Source organism: Saccopteryx bilineata, chromosome 11 (assembly GCF_036850765.1).
Source record: "Saccopteryx bilineata isolate mSacBil1 chromosome 11, mSacBil1_pri_phased_curated, whole genome shotgun sequence".
NCBI classification, from domain to species: Eukaryota; Metazoa; Chordata; class Mammalia; order Chiroptera; family Emballonuridae; genus Saccopteryx; species Saccopteryx bilineata.
In genome coordinates, this window is record NC_089500.1 from 20,864,750 (window position 1) to 20,892,301 (window position 27,552).

At 39.4% G+C, this 27,552-nt stretch overlaps 1 protein-coding gene across 3 annotated transcripts in view; it reads left to right on the top strand.

The window, feature by feature from the left end:
• The window catches only part of DYM (dymeclin), a 306,792-nt gene that overhangs the window by 222,197 nt on the left and 57,043 nt on the right, over nucleotides 1–27,552 (top strand). For all 3 annotated transcript variants that reach the window (XM_066246552.1, XM_066246551.1, XM_066246553.1), the window contains 2 exons: nucleotides 16,445–16,627; nucleotides 26,554–26,667. In XM_066246552.1, the coding sequence (XP_066102649.1) occupies nucleotides 16,445–16,627; nucleotides 26,554–26,667 (297 nt within the window). The remainder of the gene's footprint in view (nucleotides 1–16,444; nucleotides 16,628–26,553; nucleotides 26,668–27,552) is intronic.

Below are 27,552 nucleotides of genomic sequence, written 5' to 3' on the forward strand. Positions count from 1 at the left end.
ACCTGAGAGAAGTTATTGTAGCTCTCTGAGCTTCTGGAATCTATCAGATGAAGATACTAATACCTACTTTGTAGAGTTGAATTTAATATTAATGATTATACATATAACATTCATGGCTAATGCTTTGAAGATAGGAGGTTTTCAGTAAATGATGGATATTATCATACCATGATTATATTCATTCAAATATATTTATCATTGTTCAGGAATGGAAAGTAAGATGAGTTTTTTCATATATTCTTCCTGGGAAAAATTTATCTGAACATAAGAAGAATATTTCTGATTCATGGCCGTTAGACCATACTATTAAATTGTATCTTTTTCTCAACTTTGAAATTTCAGCATGTACAGTGTGTCCGTAAAGTCATGGTGCACTTTTGACCGGTCACAGGGAAAGCAACAAAAGACGATAGAAATGTGAAATCTGCACCAAATAAAAGGAAAACTCTCCCAGTTTCATACCTATTCAGTGCAGTTCAATGTGGGCTCACGCACAGATTTTTTAGGGCTCCTTAGGTAGCTATCCCGTATAGCCTCTACAGACTCGTCACTGACTGATGGCCTACCAGAACGGGGTTTCTCCACCAAACTGCCGGTTTCCTTCAACTGCTTATCCCACCAAGTAATGTTATTCCTATGTGGTTGCGCTTTGTTATAAACACGCTGATATTCACGTTGCATTTTGGTCACGGATTCTAATTTAGCGAGCCACAGAACACACTGAACTTTCCTCTGTACCGTCCACATCTCGACTGGCATGGCCGTGGGCTGCTCCGCTGTATACACGGTGTTACGTCATCATCTGCGCATGTGCACATTCTGCCACATCATCCTTCAGAAACTGGGAGGATTTTCCTTTTCTTTGGTGCAGATTCCACATTTCTATTGTCTTTTGTTGCTTTCCTGTGACCAGTCAAAAGTGCACAATGACTTTACGGACACACTGTATTTTTTCTTTATCAGTGGAACCTATTGCCTTTCTATTTAGAGGAATGATGGAGTAACTGGAAGTGTTGCCCAGTGTTAACCTGCTCCTTTTTAAGTAATGTGAAAAGCCTGTGCCTATGAAGACTTGGTGGGTATCAGAGATGCAAATGGACAAAGTACTTGCTTTTCCCCACAAGAAATTTAAATATAAGAAATGAGGTCTGATAGTTATTAAAATATTATTGACTTCATTTCCTCATTCTGAAATATGAACAGATGAGTAAGGAGCACCAGACATTTCAGAGAAGCCTCTGATATGACGCATATCAGAACAAGCTGGGGCCTGACCTGTGGTGGCGCAGTGGATAAAGCGTTGACCTGGAAATGCTGAGGTCGCTGGTTCGAAACCCTGGGCTTGCCTGGTCAAGGCACATATGGGAGTTGATGCTTCCAGCTCCTCCCCCCTTCTCCCTCTCTGTCTCTCTCTCTCCCTCTCTCTCTCCTCTCTAAAAATGAATAAATTTTTAAAAAATTTAAAAAAAAATCTACTGCTTTTAAAAAAAAAAAAGAACAAGCTGGGAAGGCAGGAATAAATATCCTTTCACCCAAAGGTTTGGGAGTGTTTGTACAAACGTAAATTAACAATCCTCATCCCGCTTTTCTCCAGAGATGGTTCATTTAAGTAACAGAAATTTACCTACGCAGCCTACTCAAGGTCACCTGAGAAGTCCTTTGTGTAATCTGGAAGTAGATATATGAAGTGTAAGAATACTTTGTAGCCTCACTGCAGATCCAAGTTCACTGCATCCTTTGGCAAGAACTGGAGGAAAGAGTCATCTTGAATGTTCACAGAAAGACTCCTATCAGCTGACCTTCCCTCAGCCTCCCCAAGTGCACATGCCTGAAAACTCACGCCGTCCTCTGTCGTAGCTTACCTGCCCCAGACGTTGAGTGATGACAGAATGTGAATGTTTATTATGTTTATTAAGATTTTCCCCAAATTACTTTGATTAGAGAAGTAGTTGGCCATATTTTCTTTTGTTCCCCCAAACTGTTATGTTGATCCCGTGAACAAATACTTATTCAGTACTTACTGTGTTGCCAGTCACTGTGCTAGACACAGGGAACATGACAGCATGAACTCATTGTTCCGCTGAGTTGTGTCATTGATTGCTTCTGCTGTGTGCCCTGACCGGGCTCGCGCCGGTGCCGCAGGGCTCAAGCTGACAGGGGGTAGACAGTCTTTATGTTTTTTTAAGATGCATATGCTGTGGGCTTTCCACAAAAAAGCCACATCTCAAAAGGACACAAGTCAAGCCACTCTAAATTTTAAAATTGTGGATGGCCACAGCAGGGCTACCGTGTAAGATGCTAGTGAGGTCAAGCAACACCCCTGCATTTTAAATGCTGAACTTTTTTTTTTCTTCTTTTTGTATTTTTCTGAAGTTGGAAACAGGGAGGCAGTCAGACAGACTCCTGCATGCGCCCGACCAGGATCCACCTGGCACGCCCACCAGGGGGCGATGCTCTGCCCATCTGGGGCGTTGCTCTGTTGCAACCAGAGCCATTCTAGCACCTGAGGCAGAGGCCACAGAGCCATTCTCAGCGCCCAGGCTAACCTTGCTCCAATGGAGCCTTGGCTGTGGGAGGGGAGGAAGAGAGAGAGACAGAACTTGAAGGTGCTGAGCTCCAGGGAGGACCGACCACCACATGGTGCAGGAGGTGAGCCGGAAACTGGACACCGGCAGCTGCGGGTGAGAGCATGCCGGAAATACATGCTGTATGTGCAAGGTGTGAGGACTTGGTCCAGCAGATGGTGGGGGACTGCACCTGCCGTGGAGTTCTGTGCACAGGGTTCACAGCAGGAGACCCGGCATCTCTGTGGCCTTCAGAAACATCTTACCCAGAATACCTGCTGTGCCTGGAGGACAGCCTGGAGCCCCTAGGGGTCAAGAAGAGAGTTCACCCTCACAGTGGGTCCACCCCTCAGCTCATCTGAATGAAATTTTAATGACTGGACTATATTTCTGGGATCCTTCTCCCCTCCCCTCCTATCCTTTGCTCCCATGTTTATGGGGGTTCTTATTAAAGTACTTTATTCTCCAAAAATTTGTAATAACCTTGATGCTCCAGGGAATAAAAAAAGGAAATGAGGTCAGCAGCCAACAGAAGGGCTCTAGAACTGATCCCAGAAATATAATAGAAGTGACTAAATCTTTTTGAGTTTCAATTTCCATATCTGAATAAGAAAACTGTTGAGGCCTCTTATTGATTAGTTACTATTAGCTTTTAAATAAGATTAAATGCAGTAAATACAAAAGTACAAAAAAAAATTTCAAGGAAGTCATCCATTCAAAACCCATGATTTTATTCATGTCATATTTTGCTTCAGGCATTGAGTACATAGTGATAAATGAACAGACATAGACCCTGCCCTACTAGACAGCTAGTAAAGGAGGAAATCATTTAGCAAGCAAACCTATAAGTGGATCTAGGGGGAATAACTGTGACATAATACAAAAGAATTAGAATTCTGATTTAGATTTGGGGGTGTAGGGGAAATGGGGCATTTGCTCTGTCACAAACTAGTATTTAACTGAGATCTGATAGATGAATAAGAGTCAGCCAAAGGAAGAATGAGAGTGTTTTAAACAGCATGTGCAAATGCCCTTAGGCAAGACAGAGCTATTTATTCAGCAAACTGTAAGCAGGACAGACTGTCTTGTAGAGTAGTGTTAAAGGAGATTGGAAGTGTATGTAGGTCAGTGTCTGGCTATGCCAGGCCTGGTAGGCTATTCATTGAAGGATTTGGGATGTTATCCATATAGTTTGGCATAAAGTCATTGAAAGGTTTTGAACAATAGATGTACATTTGAAAAAGTATTAAGGAAAAGTGATTTAAAGAGGTAAGCATTGAGACTGAGAAGCCAGATAAACCAACCTGGTGAGAGATGACAGTGGCTTAGCACTTGGAGAAGTCTGGACTGGAAGTGACATGGAAATGTAGATGTCATCACCTTGAGTAAGATATTCAGAGTCCTGGCAATTTACAAGAGCACAGTGAGAGAAAGTGAGATATGGAGGGATTGTCCAGAGCTCTGAGGGGCTCCAGCCTTCAGAAGCTGGATGGAAAAGGAAATACTTGTAATAGGAGAATACAGGAAGAAATGGTACACCAATTATGGACTGAAGATTGAGGATGAGATGAGGATTAAAACCTATCCACTAGTTTTGGCAAAACAGGTGGTATCTGGGCATGTAAAGTGGGAATTACTTTAAAGAGTATAAACTACATAAACTGTCAGGTGGCTAGATTAATCCTGAGATTTTTTTCAGGAATTAGATTTTTTAATTGAGGTCTAGGAAGAGTATAAAATTAATTATTCTCAATCTCCTGTTTAGCCTTTTTTACCTTCAAATATATGTATTCCCCCCATCCCTATTTCTTAGCATCTTGCAGGAATCAAAGGAGGACAAAAAACGCCCATACAACTTGATGAAGGAAGTAGGATTTAATTAGCTGGCAGAGCAGCGTGACCTCCTAGAGAAACAAGTCAAATACATGCTCCCCAAAGTTAGATTTCTTATGTCTTATATACCCTTCTTTAGAGAACACGGGTTTGCATGCAAGGGGCTTGTGATCTCTTTATCTAGAGCAGGCGTCCCCAAACTAGGGCCTATGGGCCACATGCGGCCCCCTGAGGCCATTTATCCAGCCCCCCGCCGCACTTCCAGAAGGGGCACCTCTTTCATTGGTGGTCAGTGAGAGGAGCACTGTATGTGGCGGCCCTCCAATGGTCTGAAGGACCGTGAACTGGCCCCCTGTGTAAAAAGGTTGGGGACCCCTGGCTAGAGGTACACGTCAATCACACGACTCCAGGATGGAAGGGGGTTTAGGTGAGGTCAGAGAATAAGCATTGGAAATGGCCCATTAAGGAGTTAAAAACTTTTTTAAAAAAGGAGAGAAGAAGGAATTATTCAGATAATCTCCTGTGGGCTCCCTTCCACTCTGCTCTGCTCTGAGTTCCTCATTGCTTCTCTTCCTCCTCAGTAAATAGGAAGGAGGGGTCTGATTTCTCCTTCCTTCTTTCTTTCAAACTTTTAGTAAGAAAAGCTCTCCATTAGCAAAATAATAGCCCTTCCCAAGCAGGAAGGCAATCTGTAACTTCACTGACCATTTTTAGCTGGTGTTGCCTAGCTCTCATTGTAAATCATACACAAGTATAAAAATCATGTTTTACAAACTTATTTGGCCAACATTCTAACCCTTTGGCTTGCTTTGCTATCTACACCATAGGCATTCCAATTCAGGGAATGAAGTACGTTACAGTAACAGTACAAGTCCTACAATTTCAACAATTACAAAGGTGTCCTTTACAAAATCTCTCTGAACACTTGGCCTGAAACATAAAATGTCCTTGAAGCTTCTTGGTTCAGGGGGGGCTTCCTTCTTTAAGCATACCCAACTTTATGAAGTTCTTATGTGGACTTATGAGTTCAGTTTGTTTAAAATGCAAGTTTTGTATCAGTATCTTAATAATAATTCACAATCATAAACCTCAGAGTAGCTAAATAGTCTTGTTTTTTGAAATCTATATGTCTGTCAGTTTTTAAATTAAGTTATGCTTAATAACCCAAGTGAAAAGTAGTAAGGTCAAAATGTATTCATACAACTCAGGTTATGGGAAGCTTCAAGTGGCGGCATTATAGCACGGGAATTATTTCCATGCGATTACATGATATATTTAAGTATCTCTTGCATTATATAATGTTTTGAACTCACCATTCTCTCTATTGTTCAAAGGAAATACTCCTTGAAAGCATCTACCATGTATTTTTGCATGTTTGTCATTTTCCTCTCAAAAAACACAGAGAAAGAGGTTTTAAGAACTGAGTACCAATGAGGAAGATGAGTGCTGGTGTAACAAAGGATGACGGGGGGGGGGGGGGGGGGGGGGCGGGGCGTTGGGCTTTTGTAAAAGCTTTAGATTGCTTTTTTCAATTTTTCATTCTACTGTTCTTACTATTATATTACTTATGTAGAGCCTTCTGTCCATTGAGTTCAAAGCACTTACAGTCATCAAGTTCTTTATTTCTTGGATTTATTGAATGGGTACCCATTGTTCAAAAGCCTGTGGGCATAAATACAAAGTTATAAAAGCACACGTAATAACACAGGAGCAGGAGAGAAAGTCAGCAGGATCACTGCGGTGCCTGTTGGGAATGCCAGACTCTTAAAAAGAAAGGAAAGAAAACAAAAGAGAAAAAGAAAAGGAATAAAACAACCACCTAGGAGTCCTCGCATTCTGAGAGGCACAAAATAAATATGTCTATCAAAGAGAATGACCTGGGGGTACAGTTAAGAGAGGCCTAACTGAATTTGAAAGGGGTGCTAGAAAATGCTCCAACTCATAGTCTGAGATTTTACTCTGGTAACAAAGCAAGAGAAATGACTGCTTGCTCTCCCACATTTTTGCAGGTAAGGTATTCAGATAAGGGGGGTTTGGTTAACTGGCATTGTCTTAAAGCAATGTCATAAAATTTGAGTCATGATCTCATTCTTAGATTCCTAGGTAAATCTTGGTTTTATTTCTTTCAGCATTTTAGCTTAGAAATATATTTCTTTATCTTTTCTTTTTTTTTAAATACTTTTTAAGACTTTAATCATTTTAGAGAGGAGAGAAGGAGGAGAGAGAGAGAGAGAGAGAGAAGAGGGGAGGAGCAGGAAGCACCAACTCCCATATGTGCCTTGACCAGGTAATCCCAGGTTTTTGAACTGGCAACCTCAGCATTCCAGGTCGATGCTTTATCCACTGCGCCACCACAGGTCAGGCGAGATATATTTCTTTTTCATTATCTCTTTCATATGGATATTTTCACAATTTAGTAAATTAGAAAAATTTAACTCTGATTCTAAAATTAATTTGAGGAGGAAAAACCTTATTTTTTTAGGACAAGCCAATAGATCCTTGAGAATTATAAAATTAAAATTTTTTAAATACCAGCACACATTATTTCACAATAGAAAGACAGATGTAAGAGGAAATAGCTAAAATGGTTTGAAATAGTCGCCTCTAGGAGTGAAGGTTAGGGGAAAAGAAAGAATTGGTCCAGGGGACTGCTCTCTTTTTGTTGTTTCAAATCTAGTAGTATTGACTTTTAAATTACATGCATTTGTTACTTTGATAAAATTAAAATTAAAACCAAAGTTTAGGGAAAAGAAAAATAAGAACAGGAAACCAAATGCTTATGTATAATAAATATTTGGGATCATTTTCAAAAATGAGTTTCATCTATTATCCTCTAAGTCTTAGCCTGTAAAGGAAGGGACTCATTGGCACCCTCAACTCTATTAAAGCATAGTCTGGTTTTTGGTCATTCAAGAAAGAGTGGCTAAAACTGCTAATAAATTATGCATTCCACAATTAGGCATTTTCTTCTGCTATTTCTCCTTATTTAATTCAAGTCTCTAATGACACTGGCTGAAGCCCTTGAAAGCATTGTAATGCGAAGTCTTCAGTGGGATACTTCCTGTGCTGCCGCATTCAGGTCTCAGTCTAAATTGCATTTCCTTATCCTCCCTGTGCTCTGTTTTCTTTGCCTTCATAGCATTCCCCACAGTTGACATTCTCTCCCATTGGACCCTTGAACTTCACCTAGGCAGGGATTATGTCTGTTGGCCACTGCTTTAATCCAGGTCCTAGTCCAATGCTTTTTCGTAACAGTCGTCCTTCTGTATTTGATCTGACAGATTACATCTGGGATGTTGTGTTGTGTTGGCTAATTGGTAGCTATTTGGAGGATTAAATTGCGTCAGTTAGCCTGGTAACCTGAAAGAGTTAAATAAAACTTCCCCACCTCCTTGGAGTCCATTGAACCAGACCTGCCATGGCCCATAAATTGCAAGGAGTTTGGAATACTGAGCCAGTGTTCGGTATTGCTGCTACCAAAGCTCTGAGGTCTTTATAACTAGTTTGTTTGCACAGTTAATGCATTTTTAGTTTCTCCCTCTGTGTCTTTTGTCTTCCAGTTTTTGTATTCTTTTTCTCAACATGTCTGATTCCTATCCAATTTCCTCAGATTTTAATTGACATAAAGTTGAAGTCATTAAGGTTATAATCATTCTTTTATATTTGGGTTGGTGGCATACCATAGAGTTAGACTTAACAATGACTGTTGAATAATAACCAGTAAATTAGTTCAAATAATGTCACAACACGTTTCCTAAATATAAATCAAACACTTACAAGGAAAAAAACTGCTTTCTAAAAATTTTGTTTGGAAAGGCATTTCTATTAAGAGACCAACTACAGCCGGCCCTCCATATCCGCGGGTTTCACATCCACAAATACAGCCAACCTCAGGTGGAAAGTATTCGGGGGCGGGGAGACATGTTACGTTTTTGATGTGCCATGTAGGTAGGCCTGCAATGGTTGGCTGCTTGTGTGCTTAACATGTACTGACTGTTTTCCTTGTCATTATTCCCTAAACAATATATATAGTACAACAACTATTTACATAGTATTTACATTTTACCTAGGTATTGTAAGTACTCTAGAAATTTCAAGTATATGGGAGAATGTGTGTAGGTTATATGCAAATACTGCATCATTTTATATAAGGGCACTGAGCACCACAGATTTAGTATCCCGAGTTGGGGAGATCCTGGGGCAGTCCCTCGCAGGTACCAAGGCATGACTGTAAATGGCTAATGTTGATTTTATTCTGCCATTTGTTGTTCTTTGGCTATTTGAAAGTTCTCTTTCTCCTGACTCCCAATGTGATCTTTTGGTAAAACCAAGTGATTTTCAGGAAAGGTTTAATTGGTCATTGGCTTTAATTGATAAAATGAGGTAAATATATTTTATAACTGCGGCTGTACACAGTTAGGTCCTTGCCAAGACTGAGTGAAGAACGTCCATTACAAACAGATTCTCTGTGGCACCTCACATCTGTGATTGCCCGTGGTGCCCCAGTCTGTCCTGAGCTGGTGCATGTCTAATAACATCTCTGACTTCGGACTTTAAGGAAACCATATTTTTCCTTTAACTAAAGAAAAACCAAAACTGCCTGTCTCTTACAGGACAGTTGACCAAAAGGAATTATCATTAAATTGCCACTTAATGGTCTACTTATTGTAGGAAAAAGTGCATCTTCATTATATTGTTTCCTTGAACTGTCTCTTTTATGAAAATGCTACCAAGTGGATTTTAGCTTTGTTGCCACTGATGCTGGTACTTGAAAGTCATCTTGTTATAATTATGCATTACCCTAAATGTGTTTTGCTTGATTTTCATATTTTTCTTGTAAAAAAAATCTTTTTCTTATTCCCAAATTGGTACAAATAGACTAAAGAATGCAATTGAAGAAAAGAAAGGTGGGAATCATAGTCCTTCTGCCAACTGGATTTTGATTGAAGAGATTCCTTTAATAGCCTCTTTCTATATTTCTATATTAATATCAACTTTTTCTTTGCCTTCAAAAGAAGAATTTTGTTCATGCTACATTAGGGTTTTCCCATCCTTTTTTTTTTTTTTTTACATATTGATAGTTGTTTATACAGACTTTTGTCCAGAAAATAAAATTGGGCATCTTTCTCTTCCAAAAAAAATTGGCACCATGTACCAAAATTGATAGGGCAGTCCCAACTCATGACTTCATTGAGTGCTAGACTCTGATCATAAGGTGAGACATTTTAAGTCAGACCCTTATAAATGTTACACATGTTAAGTTCCATTACCCAAAACTAATTTTATATTATAGGAACACAAAAATAGATTATAATGAATGATAATTTTTAATTTTTTAACTCTGTATTACCAACAACAGCAAAGTAAAAATAGGGTTATTCATATGTTTTTTTGTGCATTTGAGACTTTTGAGAATATAACTCCAAAAGACATTTAGACTGAAGAAGTCTCATTTAGTAACTCTTCCTGTAGTAAACATTCTTCATTACTCTAAGGACCTTCAAACTGCTTTTAAAATTAGTTTCTGCCACAAAAAAATAAATTGCAAATTTAATACAGGACTGCCTCCCAAAGTTTTTGAATCTTTATTGCTGGGTGATAGACAGTTTCCATGGCAACTTCTTTAAGCGATACCTTGCTCTAATTGTAGCAGCAGACTGAGTCACCCTCGTTGCCATTAACCTTGACTGAATCATGAGCATTGGCAGTTTGGACAAAATGTAGGCATTGGTCCCAGTCATTAAGCAACCATAAACACAACTTTTGGTCATTATGTGGAGTATGGTTATAATGCATTGGGTTTCAAATCAACAGTGTTTAGTCAGGGGTCATGTATATTTCAGCATTAGACTTGGAATATTTTTTAACATACTTCCTAAGGAGATTAGCCATTTTAGTGTCACAATAGTCCTTAAAGACCTCAGATTCACAGTTAGCTCAGTGTATTTCATTGTAATACACACAAATGTTCTAAAATTCAAATTTTAATGAATTTCTTTAAAAGGAAGCACTTTTCTTTAAATGGACATAAAAGTTCAAGTCAGAACACATTCCATTTGTTTGACATAGTGCCTGATAGAGCTAATACCTCCCAAGTACATCTGTATCTAATAGGAAACTTGTGTTCATTATTGCTATTGCTTTTACTAGTTAAAGCAACAATTTCTTGAGCTGCTACAGCATGTTAGGCATTGGATGTTTTATATATTCATAATTTTGTTTTTTATCTATTGTAACAGTTTTGCTGATAAAAAAATCAAGGTTTAGAATCTTGTGCAAGGTCACATAAGTGGTAAATAGTAGAACGGGATTCAAAGGCAGTCAGGTTGTAGCAGCAGCCTGAGTCACCCTCATTGCCATTGACCTTGACTGAATCAAGGTCAGAGCCTGGGCTGTTAACGGCTGTACCACAGAATTCCTCCTCTATTCTTTGGCCAATTTTCTGTAAAGCCAAGGAGTCTTTAATATACAGAATAATTGTTTCTGACTTGAATCCATGAAAATAGTTTTTGGTATCTAGATTGAGGTTCAGCATCCCTCAGTTATATTTGCAATATTATTTCCAAGTAGAAATGACAAGTTTTTGCTCTCCTTTTTAAATGTTGAATTTCTTACATCTCTAGTGAAAAGCATTTTTGAGAAACGTCTGCCTTAAGTATTTAGACAGGATGTTATTTATAACTCCAAGGTGAAATGCAGGGTAAGAACCGCATCTTCTTTTGTATCCTCGGTACCTGTTCTCAGTGCTTAGGACAATGCTGCATGTCATGCATTTGCCTGCAGTCACTGTTACCTGGTGGAGGCTGGTAGGAAAGAGCCACCAAGCAAGTGCAAACTCCACTGCAGCTGGAGCTCCACCTTCCAGATGGACACATTAGACCACATTTAGTCCTTAAGTGTTCGTTGAAATATTAGCTGATTTCTTCTTCCCCATGTCTACCGAAGCCACCTCTTCTTAATTGTGTTCTGCCAAAAGCACGGGAGCGCCTTCTCTCCTCAGAGGGACTCTTCCTCTTGGGAGTTCATTTCACTTGATTGCCTTGCAGAATCATCATTGTTCTCTGGTGCCTTTGAGAAGACTTACAACTTACTAAATTCTCTGGCCTTTCTGGATTGCTAAGGCAGGAGAGGCATTCTTTGCAGCTTTCCGCATCCTTAGCAGAAGCTAGGCTGGGGCCCTCACAGAGCTTCGCTGCAGAGAGTCCTTTTATTTTACATTCCAGGAACTGAGACCCAGAAAGGGACTTGTACAGTCCATGGCACAACAGGGATTAGAACCCAGTGTAGGGCTTCTCTCTGCTGACTTGCAGCTAGCTACCTCTGTTTTTGTTTGTTTTAAGTTTATATTTTAGAGCTGTAGCTCCCCTTGTATATAATTTTTTACTGCCCTCTGGGTACCACTGACTCTTCTTCCCAAGAAAAACTAAAAACAGGACACCAAGCATCATAGGTCTCTGATGTGAAATCTATGATATACAAGTGTATAGAGATACTTCCTTTCTGTGCATTCACAATATCAAAGGTAATTAACAAACATGGAAAATAATGAGTTCTAGAAGAACCAGTAGCTTCCTTGGTTTAGAGAATGATTATTTTCAAACTTAGCCTTACATATTTTTACTCTCAAAGGCTATTGACATTTTTTCCTTCTGCACTAACAGTGACTCTATTTTAAAGGTGCTGGGATAATCTAAAGTAAATTCTGGATTTTACTGAAGTTTGGGTTCATCCTAAAGATTTTTCTACATTAATCACATTTGTGTTTACTTTGATGAAATTTGTTTTCTAAATTTAGTATTTTCTACATTCTTAATAAAAATTAAGACGAGTAGGAGGGAATTTTTTAAATCTCATAAGCACTTGTTTTGGCAAATGGAAAACTGCAACTTGAGTTGAGTGACTTACTAAAGGCCTCACAGCTAGTGATGGGCAGAGCTGAGACTGGAACTGGAATCCTGTGTCTCAGATTGAGACGAGGGAGGCACTCAGTAGGCTATCAAAGCCATTTAAAAATAAAAATACATCTTCCTATACAACTATATTAGTCAGATATTACTTTTTTATAGGGTGGAATAAAACACTATGTATTTTGAAGAAGAATGGAAATCAACACTAATTCTTAAGGCAAAACATTAAATTTTGCAACTAAAAATTTTTTTTGCACTGATTTGAGAGGAGAGAAGGAGGAGAGAGAGAGAAGCATCAACCCACTGTTCATTTAGTTGCTCCATTTTCAGTTGTGTACTCATAATTACTCCTATGTGCCCTGATCAGGGATTGAACCTCTGACCTTGGTGCACTGGGACGCTTTATCTACTGAACCACCTCACCAGGGCCAAAACATTAATCTCTGAAACACTTCCAGCTCAGGTGTGTGCCTCCTTCTGCATGTAGAAGGGCCTGGGGAAATGGGGGGAGCACTCTTGTGCATCTCACCTTCTGCCCAGTGTGAGCAGCCTGCCAAGGTAATATGACTGTTGAGGGCTGCAACTTAGTTGGATTTCAATGAGAACATTCCTCTTTTGTGAGTTCTCTGGCTATTTTCCAAGTATGGAAAAACATGTAAAGTTAGCCAGTGACCCCTAGCAGCCACCATTATCTTGCCTTCCTGCCACCAGTAATCATGTTTTAAATAACAGACTTCCCAGGGTTCTAGTTTAGGCTTGTGGGCCACATTCAAGCCCCCTTTGGAGGAAGGAAGAAAAAGACCACCTCGTTTTACATTCCCACACAACAATAATGGTGCCACGACTGCCGCCTGCTCTCCCCTGCTTCCCCTCCCTCCCCCGAATTACAGGTTACACGTTGTCTCATCTGGTCACAGGATTTAGCCTTGAGCTGTGATTTTGCATGTAATATAAAGCTAGTTCTCACTGAAGGAACCTCGATATTTTGGGGCAGATCCAGACCTGACTAGAGCTCACATCGTCACAGAGCTTTTCAGTGCATGTGCCAGCGAATTAACAACATAATGATAACAAGGGTCTAGCACCAAGTGATTGGATTTGAAGACCATTTGCATGTTAGCTTGAAAAAGGCTCGCCCGTGTGTTTCCTCCCTTGCTTCCCCACTTGGCCGTGGCCCATTAATTTTGTTGAAGGTTTTATTTTCTGCTGAAAATGCAGGAAATTTAGACAACTCTTTTGGAATCCCCCCAAAACTAATACAAACAAGATACATATGCTTCTCTTAAGGAAACTAAAAATAAATGATTTGAAACTATTTAACTGTATAAATTCCCTCTTAAAAGGGAAAAGGAAGTTTATATAATGAGGCAGCCGTGAGTGCTGCTGACAGGGTGAGATACTTCCACAACTGCCAACTTATTCTTTTGACATGAAATCACTACTTAGCACAGAACTTGTTCCGGGTTCAGTACCAACATGTATGAAAACCACCAGAAACATCTTAAAACAGGACCATTTCCTCAGGGTACTTGTATTTCTATTTGAGATTTTCTGCAATAAAATAAATTTGGGGGGACTGGTTTTTTCTTTTTTAGAAGAAGGTCTGTTTGATCTGGGATCCATTCCTGGAATGGAAGCTGTGTATACTAAAAATAAAATAGCATGAAGGAAAAAGGCACAATATTCCCCCCATGTTCCGCTCTTCTACCAATGAGCCATCAGAGTTTGCTTCCAACAGTGATAATTTTGACAGTTCAGAGGAAACATGGTTAGTTTTTAAAAGCATGTCTGCTTATAAAACCTTATATTATTCCATAAATGTAAGTCAATTTCCCTATACATTGTCTTCTAAAGAACCAGTTTTGTAAATTAGTAGAAGTGGAATTTGGGGCTTATATTTAAGACTATGAAATGTGATTTCTAAGTTCTTTGAGTTACAGTAATTGAATTAATTTACCAACTTTGGATAGGAATTTTATCTCTTTGTTCTTTCTTGTAATAATGTCTAAAATTAAAATGATTTCCTCCTTTAAAGTACTTTAATATATTTGTTTTTATATTTTAAAAAACAGGTCACATGGTGCTTACCATATGTAACACACTGTTTTAAGGACTTTTCAAATACTAACTCACTTAATCTTTATGGGAAAAAAATAATAGCAACCTTCTTTAAATGCTGTTTGAAAGGCTTACCCCCAAATAGTGATTAGATTATAAAAAAACAAAACCTTTTAGGTCTATTTGAATACTGAGATTTGGATGACTTTGTAATTTTAAAGAAACTCTAATCAAATTTATGCAAATTTTTCATCCTTGTTACCAGTGGCTATTATTACCTAATAATGCTTTTTAAAAATGAAACATAAAAGATTTCATTTGTGTCTTGTCATGCATAGCAGAATCTAGTCGTGGTAGCAACTTGCAAATTCAGGTAACTTGTAAATGATAATTATCAGCACAGTTTGCCTTGGAAACTAGAATTAGCCAAAAGTGGGATACTTTATTTCTAGTAAATCAGAATCTCCTGGTACATAATTTACCCCTCTGGCCCATTCTTATTGCATGACCTGCCGGGTGCCTTGAAGCTACACTTGATCTCCCAACACAAATGGAAGGCTGCACAGGAATACAGTTTCTAGGAAACAACTTGTGCACTAGATCGCTAGCCGTTCCTTACAGGAGGAGTAGAGTAGTAGTGAGCAGAGAACTGCTACCACTTCAAAATGGAAATGAATTAGTTGCTGGGATTATAAATGTACATTTATGTACTTATGTATCTTATTGGCAGTAACTAAATATACCGAATTACATCTATGAGCAGAGCAATCCAAATGGTGAGCATCTTACAGAACATGAATAGGATGACAAGGATTTAAACTGGGTTGTACTGAGGGACAGTGGAGTTGCTGGTGGATTGGGGAGAAAATGATAGCTGCACAGTGACGCAGAACAGAGACCGCTGAGGAGTGCCGAGGTGACGGGATTCTGCTGAGCTGGGACAAGGGAAGAATGAACCCAGAGCCTCTGCTGAGTTTTCTCTGTTCAGGGATAAGTTGGTTGACCACTTGGAATGAATGTTACAGAAGGGATTCTAACATTAAACGGGGTATTGGTGGTGTCTTTTGTAACTTATGAGTGTGTTTTATGATTTTATAATTCTTTGATCAAATTCTATGCTTTCTAACTGGATAGATAATAACTGAGTTGCTCAGTTTTAAGCTGAACAGTTGCTGAATTGAATTAAATAATTGATGTAGAAATTATTGGTACAGTTTTGGGGACAGAATAAAACCAATTAATATAGAGACCTGAATTCAAGGAAACCTCACTTTATTTCGCAAGAAATAATACCTGTGAAAGTACTTGTGGAAATAACTGTGACTGACACCCAGCAGGTTCAGACTGGTAGGGCTGCTCCATTTGTACAGCCCACAGCCGGTAGTACTCGCAGTTGTTAACTATTTTGACCTACAAAATGTTTATGAGAACAGGGTAGTTGGGCTAGAGTTGGGAGGAGGTCTTTATATTGAAATATTAATAACCTAAATTATTTATAATGTTATATGTTAAGCAGATATTGACAGAAAATTATATACCCCTGCTCTTTAAACTTATTTTTAATTTCTAAATTATTATTTTCTCATTCTTTTCCTAATAGTTTTATACCATTTATATATATATATATGATGTTTTCTAATGTGGCAATCTAACAAAATACGATGTTTTATAAAATGTCTTTGTTTTAACTTCTCATATATTTTCAATTGATTTGGATGTAGAATTGGTAAGACCCCATCACCACTTTACATATGGAAGTCTAATGATTTAGGATGACACAGTGATGAGGATGTGAATAAAGGAGGGACTAAGTAAGCTCAACATTTCCTTCCAGATTGGCAAGTCTGTCATTTATTTCAGGAAATTCCTAATTATCCCCACATCAGTTCAAAAAAAATTAACTGAAATCCTTTAGTAACCGATAAACCTAATTTTAAAAATTCTTGACAAAAATAATCTTGAAAGAGTTCTTTTGCATGATCTTTCCAATGCTGTTATAATGTTTAAGCAGTTGCTCTCCTCCTGATTAATTTTGTGTCTAGGAGAAACACACTGATCCTGTGTGGGAATTTTCTTTATCAGGCTCAAGACCTAAATGTCATTGAAGAAGTGATTCGAATGATGTTAGAGATCATCAACTCCTGCCTGACAAATTCTCTTCACCACAATCCAAACTTGGTGTACGCGCTGCTCTACAAGCGAGACCTCTTTGAACAGTTTCGAACTCATCCTTCCTTTCAGGATATAATGCAGAATATTGATCTGGTAAGTGTAAATGGAGGTACTTATCATGGTTCTTTTTAAAGTATTCAAGTAGAGAAGTTTAACAAACTTTGATAAAAACTCTGATAGTTTCTTTAACTATATTTGGCCTCTATTCTGCAATAGCAATTCTTGCATTCTATGTATGTCTTTATATACACAGACGTGTGTGCACATACGCACATGTGTATTTTACTTAACATTCTGATCATTAGCATTTTTCTGTAATATCAGTTCTCTGAAAATCTTACATTTTAATATCTTTTTGTGGACGTCCCAAAATATATTTAACCATTATCCCAGATAAGAGAACCACGATGCTGGTTTCCAGGTGACTTTTAACACAGATCTAAGCTAAGAATCATTGTCTTACATAACGATTGCATATTTGCATTGATCTTTATAGTTGTGAGTTATTTGCATATACAAAATCTCATTTGACCCTTAAACCATCCCCGTGAGGGAAGGAAAGCTGGCAGGAGAGGAAACATGGTTAACTCAAGGTCACTTAGCTAGTAAGTCACTTAGGCCTTGAATCTTGGTCTTCTCATTATAAACTCGATGCTTTCAACATTCACTTGGATAAACCTAAGTAAGATTCCAAATGGGCAGGCTTTCCAACAACTTTTTGTTGAATACTGCCACCCAAAATAGTGCTGGGCACACTGGAAATTTATTTTAGAACATTTCAATTCTTTTTACATGTTTTGAAAAAATGCTACGATAGAGATATAAATACTATCTCTGCTTTGCCTCTTTCAGCACTTTACCTACCCTTTCCTCCCCTAAATGCTCCTGAAATTTTGGCTTAAGCAAGCCATTACTATTTCTTCTTTCATGAAGTTAACCTTGAAAAGTATTGGGAGAGGACACTATGAATCTACTGTTATTTTTAGCTGACAGGGAGTTAAGAGTTGATATTTTTCATTAAGACTTTCAACAATGTTGAATATCTGAGCCAGGAGTGACTAACCTTGGAGAGCTTTTAACTTCTGCAGAAGGAGTTAGACGTGTGTTTTTCATGTGACCAAATTTCTATTAGCTATTGGTAAGTATCCCTCCCATCTTACTCCTAAGATAAAATGATCTAACTGAATTAGACAGCAAGACAAAATAGAATTACCACACCAAATAAGAGAGGACATGAAAGAAATTTCATGGCTGAGTATAAGTAGAGAACAGAGGCAGTGAACAGTAATAGCTGTGTAGAATGGGAACTTTTTTTTTATCTCTGCACAGTGTAAAATTTGTGTTAAATTTTGTGTATTTCCAAGCCTGATTATATAGAGTATATATTATATATATTGAACTCCATACTAGTCTATTCAGTTGCCAATATGACACTCCCACAAATGGTGAACAAGGTTAAATCAGAATTCTTTATTTTCTTCAAAAAAATCAAATGCAAAATGAATCAACTTTTTCTTCTGTGGTCTATTATTTTAATAAATGACATCAATAGCTACTTAGTTGCTTAAGCCAAAAAAAAAAGGAGGAAGAAGAATAATGAATGCTTGTTGAAATAGGGGTAGGAAATGGCAAACCTAAAGAGCATGCCTCGAAAAGGCCTTCCTGAGAATGTGCAGCTGAGCAAAGACTTGAAGGAGATGGAGAGTGAGCCATGCAGCTAGTTAGCATCTGTGTGTTCCAGGCAAAGAGAACATTAGCGGAGGGTGGAGGTGTGTCTGTGTCTCCCTCTGAAGCAAAAGACAGGGGTGCTTACTGACCACTAGAAAAGATTTGTATCCCTTAGTATAGAGTTCTGTTCCTAGAATATAACCAACTGCATGTGCAAAGGCCACTTGGCTTTCTTCAAATCACCCCTGTGCAATTGGGGCTTGTGGAACCAGTGTAAAAATGTTAATGCTCTGTGTGAAGCCAGTAGCCATAGCCATCTGGCCCATGCAGGTTCGCATTTAATTCGGACTGATGGTAATGAAACAACGGAGCCAAGAACTGGTGGGCCATTACCTTTAATCCTAGCTTGCACCCGGTGAGCAAGAAATATACACAGTGGGAAAACACTTCCCTTTCCATTCAGGGCTCCCAAAGCCACTGACTTATCCGAATTTCCTAGAATCAAAGGTTTCTACCTCACCAGCCTTATTCACCTCTGTTCCCCATCTCCTTCTCTCTGCACAAACTGGCTTCTTCTTCAGCACTCAGCCATCTTGGCTGCTTCTCCTCTCCTCCATGTGGCCTTTCTCTGCTTTCCTCCAGCATGAGCTCTTCTGCCCCATTTATAGTGTAGAAATCAAAACCTTTAAGCCAATATACAAATAAGGAAGTCTGTGATACAAAGTCACTTATCTGAGGCATAAATGGGATTCCTCATAAGAGTGCACCACCCCACATCATGCAACAGTCAAGGGTGTGGGGAGAAGCTTAGTTTTGAAAAGATCTTAGTATTAAAGGACGGGAAAGGCTTAGTCTTAAAACTAAGCCTTAGGCTGTAATGACTTTGCCGGCTTACAGCCTGTCCCCCACACCCAATGCAAACTATATGCGAGCAAACATATATATCATATTTACAAACTTATTTGACTGAAACTCTGGTTACTACTATTCCCATGACTAACAAACTATCCTTTATGACTGACCCAGAAATCTCCTTCCAGGACTAAGAAACTGTGACTAACTTGTTCATTTGCAAGTAGGGTAAAATTTCAGACTCTTCACAACTCTTACCAATGTGAAATGGTATAATATTATTTGAAGGTAGACTGATAAATTAAGATATATATGATAAACTCTAGGCCAACAACACAAAAAGAAAGAGATATAAAACTAGATAAAATAGGTTCGTAAATTATGCTCAATCCAGAGGCAGAAAGGAAAAGCAGAATAAATAATAGTGAACAAATAGAAAATAACAAGCAATGCGGTACATTTAAATCCAACCATGTCAGTAATTAAATGCCTCAATTAAAAGAGATTTTCAAATTGGATTAAAAAGGAATATCTAACCATGTACTACCTATAAGCAACTCCTTCAAATATAAAGACAAAAAGTCTGACTGGTGGTAATGCAGTGGATAGTTTTGTGATGAAACACTAATTAAAATAAAGCCGGAGTGGTTATAAAGTAAACTTCAGAATAAGGAATATTCCCAGAGATAAAGAGGGACACCATGGGATGATAACCAAGAAGACATGACAATTCTAAGTGTGGATGCACTAGCAATAGCACTTTATATGAAGCAAAAACTGATGGACTTGCAGGAGAAATAGATTCATAATTATAATTGAAAAGACAGCACTTTTTTCTCAATAGCTGATATAATAAACAGACAGAGAATTAGTAACAATATAGAAAACCCAAACAATATGACCGACCAACTTGATTTAACTGACATTTATAGAACCTTCCACCCAACACCATCACTGCATGTGGAACATTCACCGAGAAATCCATATTTGAGGCCATAACACAAACCTCAACAAATTTTAAAAACTTGAAATCATATTCTTTGACCACAGTGAAATTAAGCCAGAAATCAATAAGAAAGCTATCTGGAAAATACCCCAAATGTTTAGAAATTAAACAGTACACTTCTGGATGAAAGAGAGATCACAAGGGGAATAGAATGTTGTTGGGTTTTTTTGTTTGTTTTTTTGTTTTTACAGAGACAGAGTCAGAGAGAGGGATAGATAGGGACAGACAGACAGGAACAGTGAGAGATGAGAAGCATCAGTCATTAGTTTTTCATTGCGACACCTTAGTTGTTCATTGATTGCTTTCTCATATGTGCCTTGACCACAGGTCTTTAGCAGACCGAGTAATCCCTTGCCTGAGCCAGCAACCTTGGGTCCAAGCTGGTGAGCTTTGCTTAAACCAGATGAGCCCGCACTCAAGCTGGCGACCTGAGGGGTCTCGAACCTGGGTCTTCTGCATCCCAGTCCGACACTCTATCCACTGCGCCACCGCCTGGTCAGGCGAATAGAACGTATTATAAAGTTAGCAAAAACAAAAATACATTACATCAAAATTTGTGGGATACAGCTAAAACTTTGAGGGACATTTACAGCATTAGATGTTTCTGTTAGAAGAGAAGAAACATCTTAAATCCATGATAAGATTCCACATTAAGAGCCTGACCTGTAGTGGCGCAGTGGGTAAAGCGTCGACCTGGAAATGCTGAGGTCGCCGGTTCGAAACCCTGGGCTTGCCTGGTCAAGGCACATATGGGAGTTGATGCTTCCAGCTCCTCCTCCCTGTCTCTCTCTCTCTCTCTCTCTCTCCTCTCTAAAATGAATAAATAAAATAAAATAATTTTAAAAATAAATAAATAAATAAATTTATAAAAAAGATTCCACATTAAGAAACTGGAAGTGCTTGTGCATCAGAACTATCAGTGGGACTCCACGGCCATTACCTCTCAGGTCAGCCTGGAGCTCTGTGCCACCTGCATTTACCTGTCCATGCATTACTGCTTGGACTCTGATGATGCTGGACTTACTGCTTGGACTGTCTGCCAAATATTTTCTTCACTGGTCTTGTGAGGAGAAGGAACAAGCTGAGAACACAAAGCTGCAAAGCCAATCAATTTTCCTTCAGGGTATCAAGAAACCAGACTGTCGCAGCTGGGAGACTAGGCTGAACACAATGGAGTGTGCAGTACACTTGACAAATCAGTCACTACTAGAACTGTACAAACTGGCCACTGATAAAAAATGACCCCCATTTGTATGACTTCATTGAGATTCATTACCTGAATGAGCAGGTAAAATCCATCAAATCATTGGGTGAGGTGACCACATAACCAACCTGAGCAAGATGAGCCCATCCCCTCCCCAATGGAGCATGGCAGAGTATCTCTTTAACAAGCACATCTGGGGACACTGACAGGAAGAGCTAAGAAATAGACTGGCTTCCTATAGTCTTAGAGGTGGCTTCCCTGGTTATTAACGTACCACTGTGTACAAAATTCTAACCTGGTGGTAGGAAATACAAGTTTGTGTCTTTGAATGAAGATATTATTTGCTAGTTTCACATTCTTTGCTAGTGTTACATTCTGACTCCAAAGGAAATTTTTGGCTCAATAGCTTACACCTTTCACCTCAGATAGCTTCTCTTTATTAAGGGAACTAAGACTTTTGTTACATAAGAATTGCTGGAGAAAACATGATGAAGAAGAAACATCTGATGAAGCTTTTCTCTCTCTGATCCTGTTGATTCATCTGTAGGACAGATTTTATCAGCCTCATAGGATTGTTGTGAGAATTAAATAGTGTATGTAGCTCACATGGTCCATAAAACATGCAGATGTTTGCTCCCTTCCTTACTGATATATACTTACACTTCTCTTCTGAAAGTGGTAGTTTTATCATTTTCTAAAGTAGGAGTTTGGATGCAAAAACATTAAAAATTATACAAATGAAAGATAGTTCTAAAACAACGCAAATGAGAGACAGTTTGAAAAAAGGAATCTACTTAGAAACTGAGTCTCATGCCTACTCTGCAGTTGTCCTTGTGGCTTAGAGGCAACTCCTGTAAGGTCACAGAGTAAACAAAACTAGACTCATTACATTACTGAGTTCTTTGATGATGTGACATGTAAGTCTCTCCCTTATGTTGGTTTGCAGTGTCTACAGTATTGGAATACTATGTGTTCCATTTAGCTTTGAGTATATATGTTTTGTTAATCAGCAGTCTCCAAAGAGAAGGATACACCGGCCCCCGAGAGTATATATACCCCAAAGGTTGCACAGCTGTCCAGAGGAACATGGGAAGAAAATAATAGAGCTTTTATTTATTCATTAAAACTAAACAAATGTAGCTTTACTACTTCTTGGTATTGTGCAGACAACCAGCAGGGTCTCTGTGTCACCTACAGTAATTATTCCAAGTATCCTGAGGGAAGAGATAGGAGCTCTCAACTGGAGGGGTTGGCACGGGTACCCTCACCTTTCATTCCCTTACGGTTATTGTTGTTTATGTATTCATAATGTGTAGGTTATAATATCTAGATTTAACTAAATAAACCCTCACATAGTGGGCATGATTGGCATCATTCCTGCAAAGGAACCACAATTGAAGGCAATATAAGAAATAAGTACTCAAATATACAATACATGTAACAATATGTGACAAAAAGAAAATAGCAGAGCTGGCCTCTCTCTCCTCCTAGAACAAGTGCTATACGTTGCAAAGTAAAAACAGTGACGAACCGATCTAATCGCACAAGAAATGGATCTATAAAAATTATCAAGAAGCCTGTTTGCATAATGGATTTATATAAACACAGTGCATCTTACTATGAGCAATACTGTTTGCTGATGATAATGTGAAGACTTTATGATCAGCAAGATGTGATAGCTAATTATCCAGATTTTTTAATGGTAGTATTTTAATTGAATACAAAAGTGTTTTGTGTCTACAGTTAATATAATTTTTAAAATCTATTTACTTTAACTTCAAAGTGTACGTTTTATAACGTAAACCATTAATGCTGCAGGATATTGCATGATTTATAAATAAGTAGGACACAGATTGAAAGTACGCCCCCACTTTACTTGTAGGCATGTACAATCGAAGACAATTTAGAAAGCTCTGCTCTAGATTCTGGCTGATAGTCCATATCCCCTAGAGAGACTGATGGAGAAGGCCTGTGGCCAGGCACAGGGGTTAGCTTTTTCACAAAGCTTCCCTGCTACTTTTCAAGGTCAACCACTTTTGAGAACTGTTCCTTATCTCATCATCTACTGCTGTAAGCCAAAATTCATCCAATAGTGAAAATGAATGCATTTCATAAATACTAGAAAGCAGGGGGAAAAAGATCTATAAGCCTCAAGCATCTATAAGATCTCTACCTTTTCATTGATATACTTTATTTCTTAGAATGTGTTCTTATCAGTTAAGTTCCTAGTCTTTAAACATTTTTTGGTGAAAGAAGAGAATTTTATACAAAGATATTAGGCTGAACCATATGAAATTGCCAATTATTAACCATTTTTTTCCCTACAAAAATGGCATTTCATATGGTTACCAAAATTTTTTTCTCAGAAAAACATTGTTTAAAACATAAATATAGGCCCTGGCTGGTTGGCTCAGTGGTAGAGCATCGGCCTGGCGTGCAGGAGTCCCAGGTTTGATTCCCGGCCAGGGCACACAGGAGAAGCGCCCATCTGCTTCTCCACCCTTCCCCCTCTCCGTTCTCTCTGTCTCTCTCTTCCCCTCCTGCAGCCAAGGCTCCATTGAAGCAAAGTTTGCCTGGGCGCTGAGGATGGCTCTGTGGCCTCTGCCTCAGGCACTAGAATGGCTCTGATTGTGGCAGAGCAACGCCCCAGATGGTCAGAGCATCGCCCCCTGGTGGGTATGCCGGGTGTATGCCGGGTGGATCCTGGTCGGGCGCATGCGGGAGTCTGTCTGATTGCCTCCCCCGTTTCCGACTTCAGAAAAATACCAAAAAAACAAACAAACAAACAAACAAAAACCATAATATAGCCTGACCAGGCGGTGGCGCAGTGGATAGAGTGCTGGACTGGGATGTGGAGGACCCAGGTTCGCGACCCCAGGTCACCAGCTTCAGCGTGGGCTCCTCTGGTTTGAGCAAGGCTCACCAGCTTGAGCACAAGGTTGCTGGCTCAACCAAGGGATCACTCAGTCTGCTGTAGCCCCCCGGTCAAGGCACATATGAGAAAGTAATCAATGAACAACAAAGGAGCCACAACAAAGAATTGATGTTTCTCATCTCTCCCTTCCTGTCTGTCTATCCCTATCTGTCCCTCTCTGACTCTCTCTGTTGCAAAAAATATATATATATATATTTATATTTATTTTTATAGAAGAGGAAGGTGTTTAGTTAGCATCTTTGTTGTTTATTTATTTGATGGGGGTAGGGGGAAAGAGAAAGGAACATTGATTTGTTCCACTCATCCACGCTTCACTGGTTGATTCTTGTGCCCAGACAAGGGATCAAACCCTCAACCAACTGAGCTACCCAGCCAGGGCGTGTTGTTGTGTATTTTAAAATAAGGTTTTAATATAACTATTGCAATATGTTTTCTATTTATGTTGTGTCTGTCTTCAAAGACTTAAATCACTGTGTTATAAGATCAATTTGAGTGCATGCTGTGTCTAAACTCTGAACAAAATTTTATCCCAGAATTCCCAAAAGGGCTTACAATCTGACTTAGGAAAAACAAGACCCATAGGCATGTGCTGAAAAACCAACCTGCTGTGGACAAAAGAAGCACCTTGCCAAGGAGCTGGGGCCGGCAGACCGCCTGAAACAAAGCAGTTACTTATCTGTACTCAACGCCACCCAGCCAGCCATGGGCCGCTTTGTTCTCGCTCCTTACCATTGTCTCTCAAGCACTAGCTTGTTAGGGTCCTGGCTCCGCCTGGATCTCTTTACATTTCAGAACGAATGCATTTTCGTGGCATGTGTGTCATATGCACATTTTCCACTAGAATGCTTAGGGAAAATAGTGTACTCTTGAACAATTAACATCTAGGAGAGCTATCTTAAATGAAAATTTATAAAAATGTATGCAAATAATTGTTAGCAACTTAATATAGAATAGAAAACATGTAAATGGCCTGACCTGCAGTGGTGCAATGGATAGATAGATCATCGACCTGGAGTGCTGAGAGCCGGCAAGCCCTGTCAAACACATACAAGAAACCAGTGAACAACTAAAGTGAAGCAACTATGAGTTGATATGTCTCACTGCCTCCACCCTCTCCACTCTCTGTAAAATCAATAAATAAAATCTTAAAAAGGAAAAAAAAAGAATAGAAAAGAAAACATGGAAATGGAAATATTCAACTTTTTTTCAACAGATAAGTTTTAAAATTTTTTGCATGTCTCACTGTAAATACCCAAGTGTAATGTCCTTGAATAACAAGGGATCTACAAACGTATTGCTTTATTTATTTATTTTTTTTTCTTTTTTCATTTTTCTGAAGCTGGAAACAGGGAGAGACAGTCAGACAGACTCCCGCATGCGCCCGACCGGGATCCACCCGGCACGCCCACCAGGGGCGACGCTCTGCCCACCAGGGGGCGATGCTCTGCCCATCCTGGGCGTCGCCATGTTGCGACCAGAGCCACTCTAGCGCCTGGGGCAGAGGCCACAGAGCCATCCCCAGCGCCCGGGCCATCTTTGCTCCAATGGAGCCTTGGCTGCGGGAGGGGAAGAGAGAGACAGAGAGGAAAGCGCGGCGGAGAGGTGGAGAAGCAAATGGGCGCTTCTCCTGTGTGCCCTGGCCGGGAATCGAACCCGAGTTCTCCGCACGCTAGGCCGGCGCTCTACCGCTGAGCCAACCCGGCCAGGGCCTCGTATTGCTTTATTAACCCTGATGTTAAAATGATTTGCTGCAATATGATGACATTCTTTGTGTTTTGGGACCGTGGTGTGTCCGGGAGCTCTTATGTTAGCATGTCCCTGCGTAGTTTCAGCTGTGCTGTGATAAGCAGAAGTAATTAGAGCTTGCTGTTGATTATCCCTGATAATCAGGGATACGAGTGTTTTTGGAAAAATTAAATTTATAAATACTTCCCAGAACATCATTTTAGCCCCTAGCTTCAAATTTCTTTCTTATTAAGCTTTTTTTTTTTTTTTTTTGATAGTTACTCTGAAGCCCTGGTATTAACAGGTCTGAAGCTTTAGCTTTTACCCACCTCCTGCTGGGTGCTGCTCTCTACATGAAGCGTAAGTGCAAGGTGAGGCAGCACAAGAAAGAGCAGAATTCAGAGCCTACTTAACTCACAGAACGGCCAGTGAGCCCTGGATCTTCAGGGCCCGGCTGTGACTCAGACAGACTCCTCATAGGGAGGACCACTCTTAGGAGGCAGAGCGAATTGAAAGCCAGGCCGCTCTAAAAAGTAGTTATGGTAGTCTGACTCCCATGTGAAAAAGGTGTCTACTGGAAATACATCTTGTACATCTACTTGTTTAAAAAATGACGCTTTACATTCCAGGTGATCACCTTCTTTAGCTCCAGGTTGCTGCAGGCTGGAGCGGAGCTGTCAGTGGAGCGGGTCCTGGAGATCATCAAGCAGGGCATTGTTGCACTGCCCAAAGACAGACTGAAGGTAAGACAGGCAGACCCAGCATGCACTGCAGTACTGCTTGATGTAAATATTAGTGTCTGAGCAGGCTCGGTTCAGAACCATGTCACTTACCCAGTACTTGCGCTAGAAAAGGCTCGTGAAATATTGCTACTCTGCTGTATACTGATAACAGAGCTGTGATGAAGATGGGTTCTCACAGTTTACCCGGAAGGAGCAACAGAGGACTAATATCTTCATCCCACTGCATATCCTATGAGTAACTACTGCATATCCTATGAGTAATTTATATAAAGGGGCACCTTATTTTTTTAACGCAGTAAAATAAATTCATTCTTGTATGTAAGTATCATCAAGGGTTGATGGGAAGGTAAAAGTGGTGATGGTCACATCTGCAGCAATGGGTAACACTTGCATAGTGCTTGCTCAGTGCTATATGGGGTTCCAAATGGCTTACATGTATTAACTTATTCCATGCTCACAACAACTCTTTAAGGTAGGGGTCAGTACTGTTACCCTAATTTTTCAGATAAGGAAACTGATGGACCGAAACAGTAAGTACCTTACAGTCAGTCATAAACCTAGAAAGTTATGACAGTGGGAGAGTCATATCCCCAGGCAGTCTGGCTGCAAATTCCCTGCTCATAACCGCCACACTGTTTGCTGTAAGCTTGGGTTTCCTTGAAAGAGTCAGGGGGGATAATTGTACTTTAAGAAGGCATTTACATTGTGTTGGATATGTTCCTGAAGTGATCTCATGATATAAAATGCATACTTCAAGACTAATTTTCCCACAGGAAAAAATGTAAAGGTCAAGGTTTGGGGGGCGCATGAATGTACAGCATCATACTATATTTTTACTTTAATACTCCATTTAATTTTTTTCCTACATTACCTTCTAAATGTTTT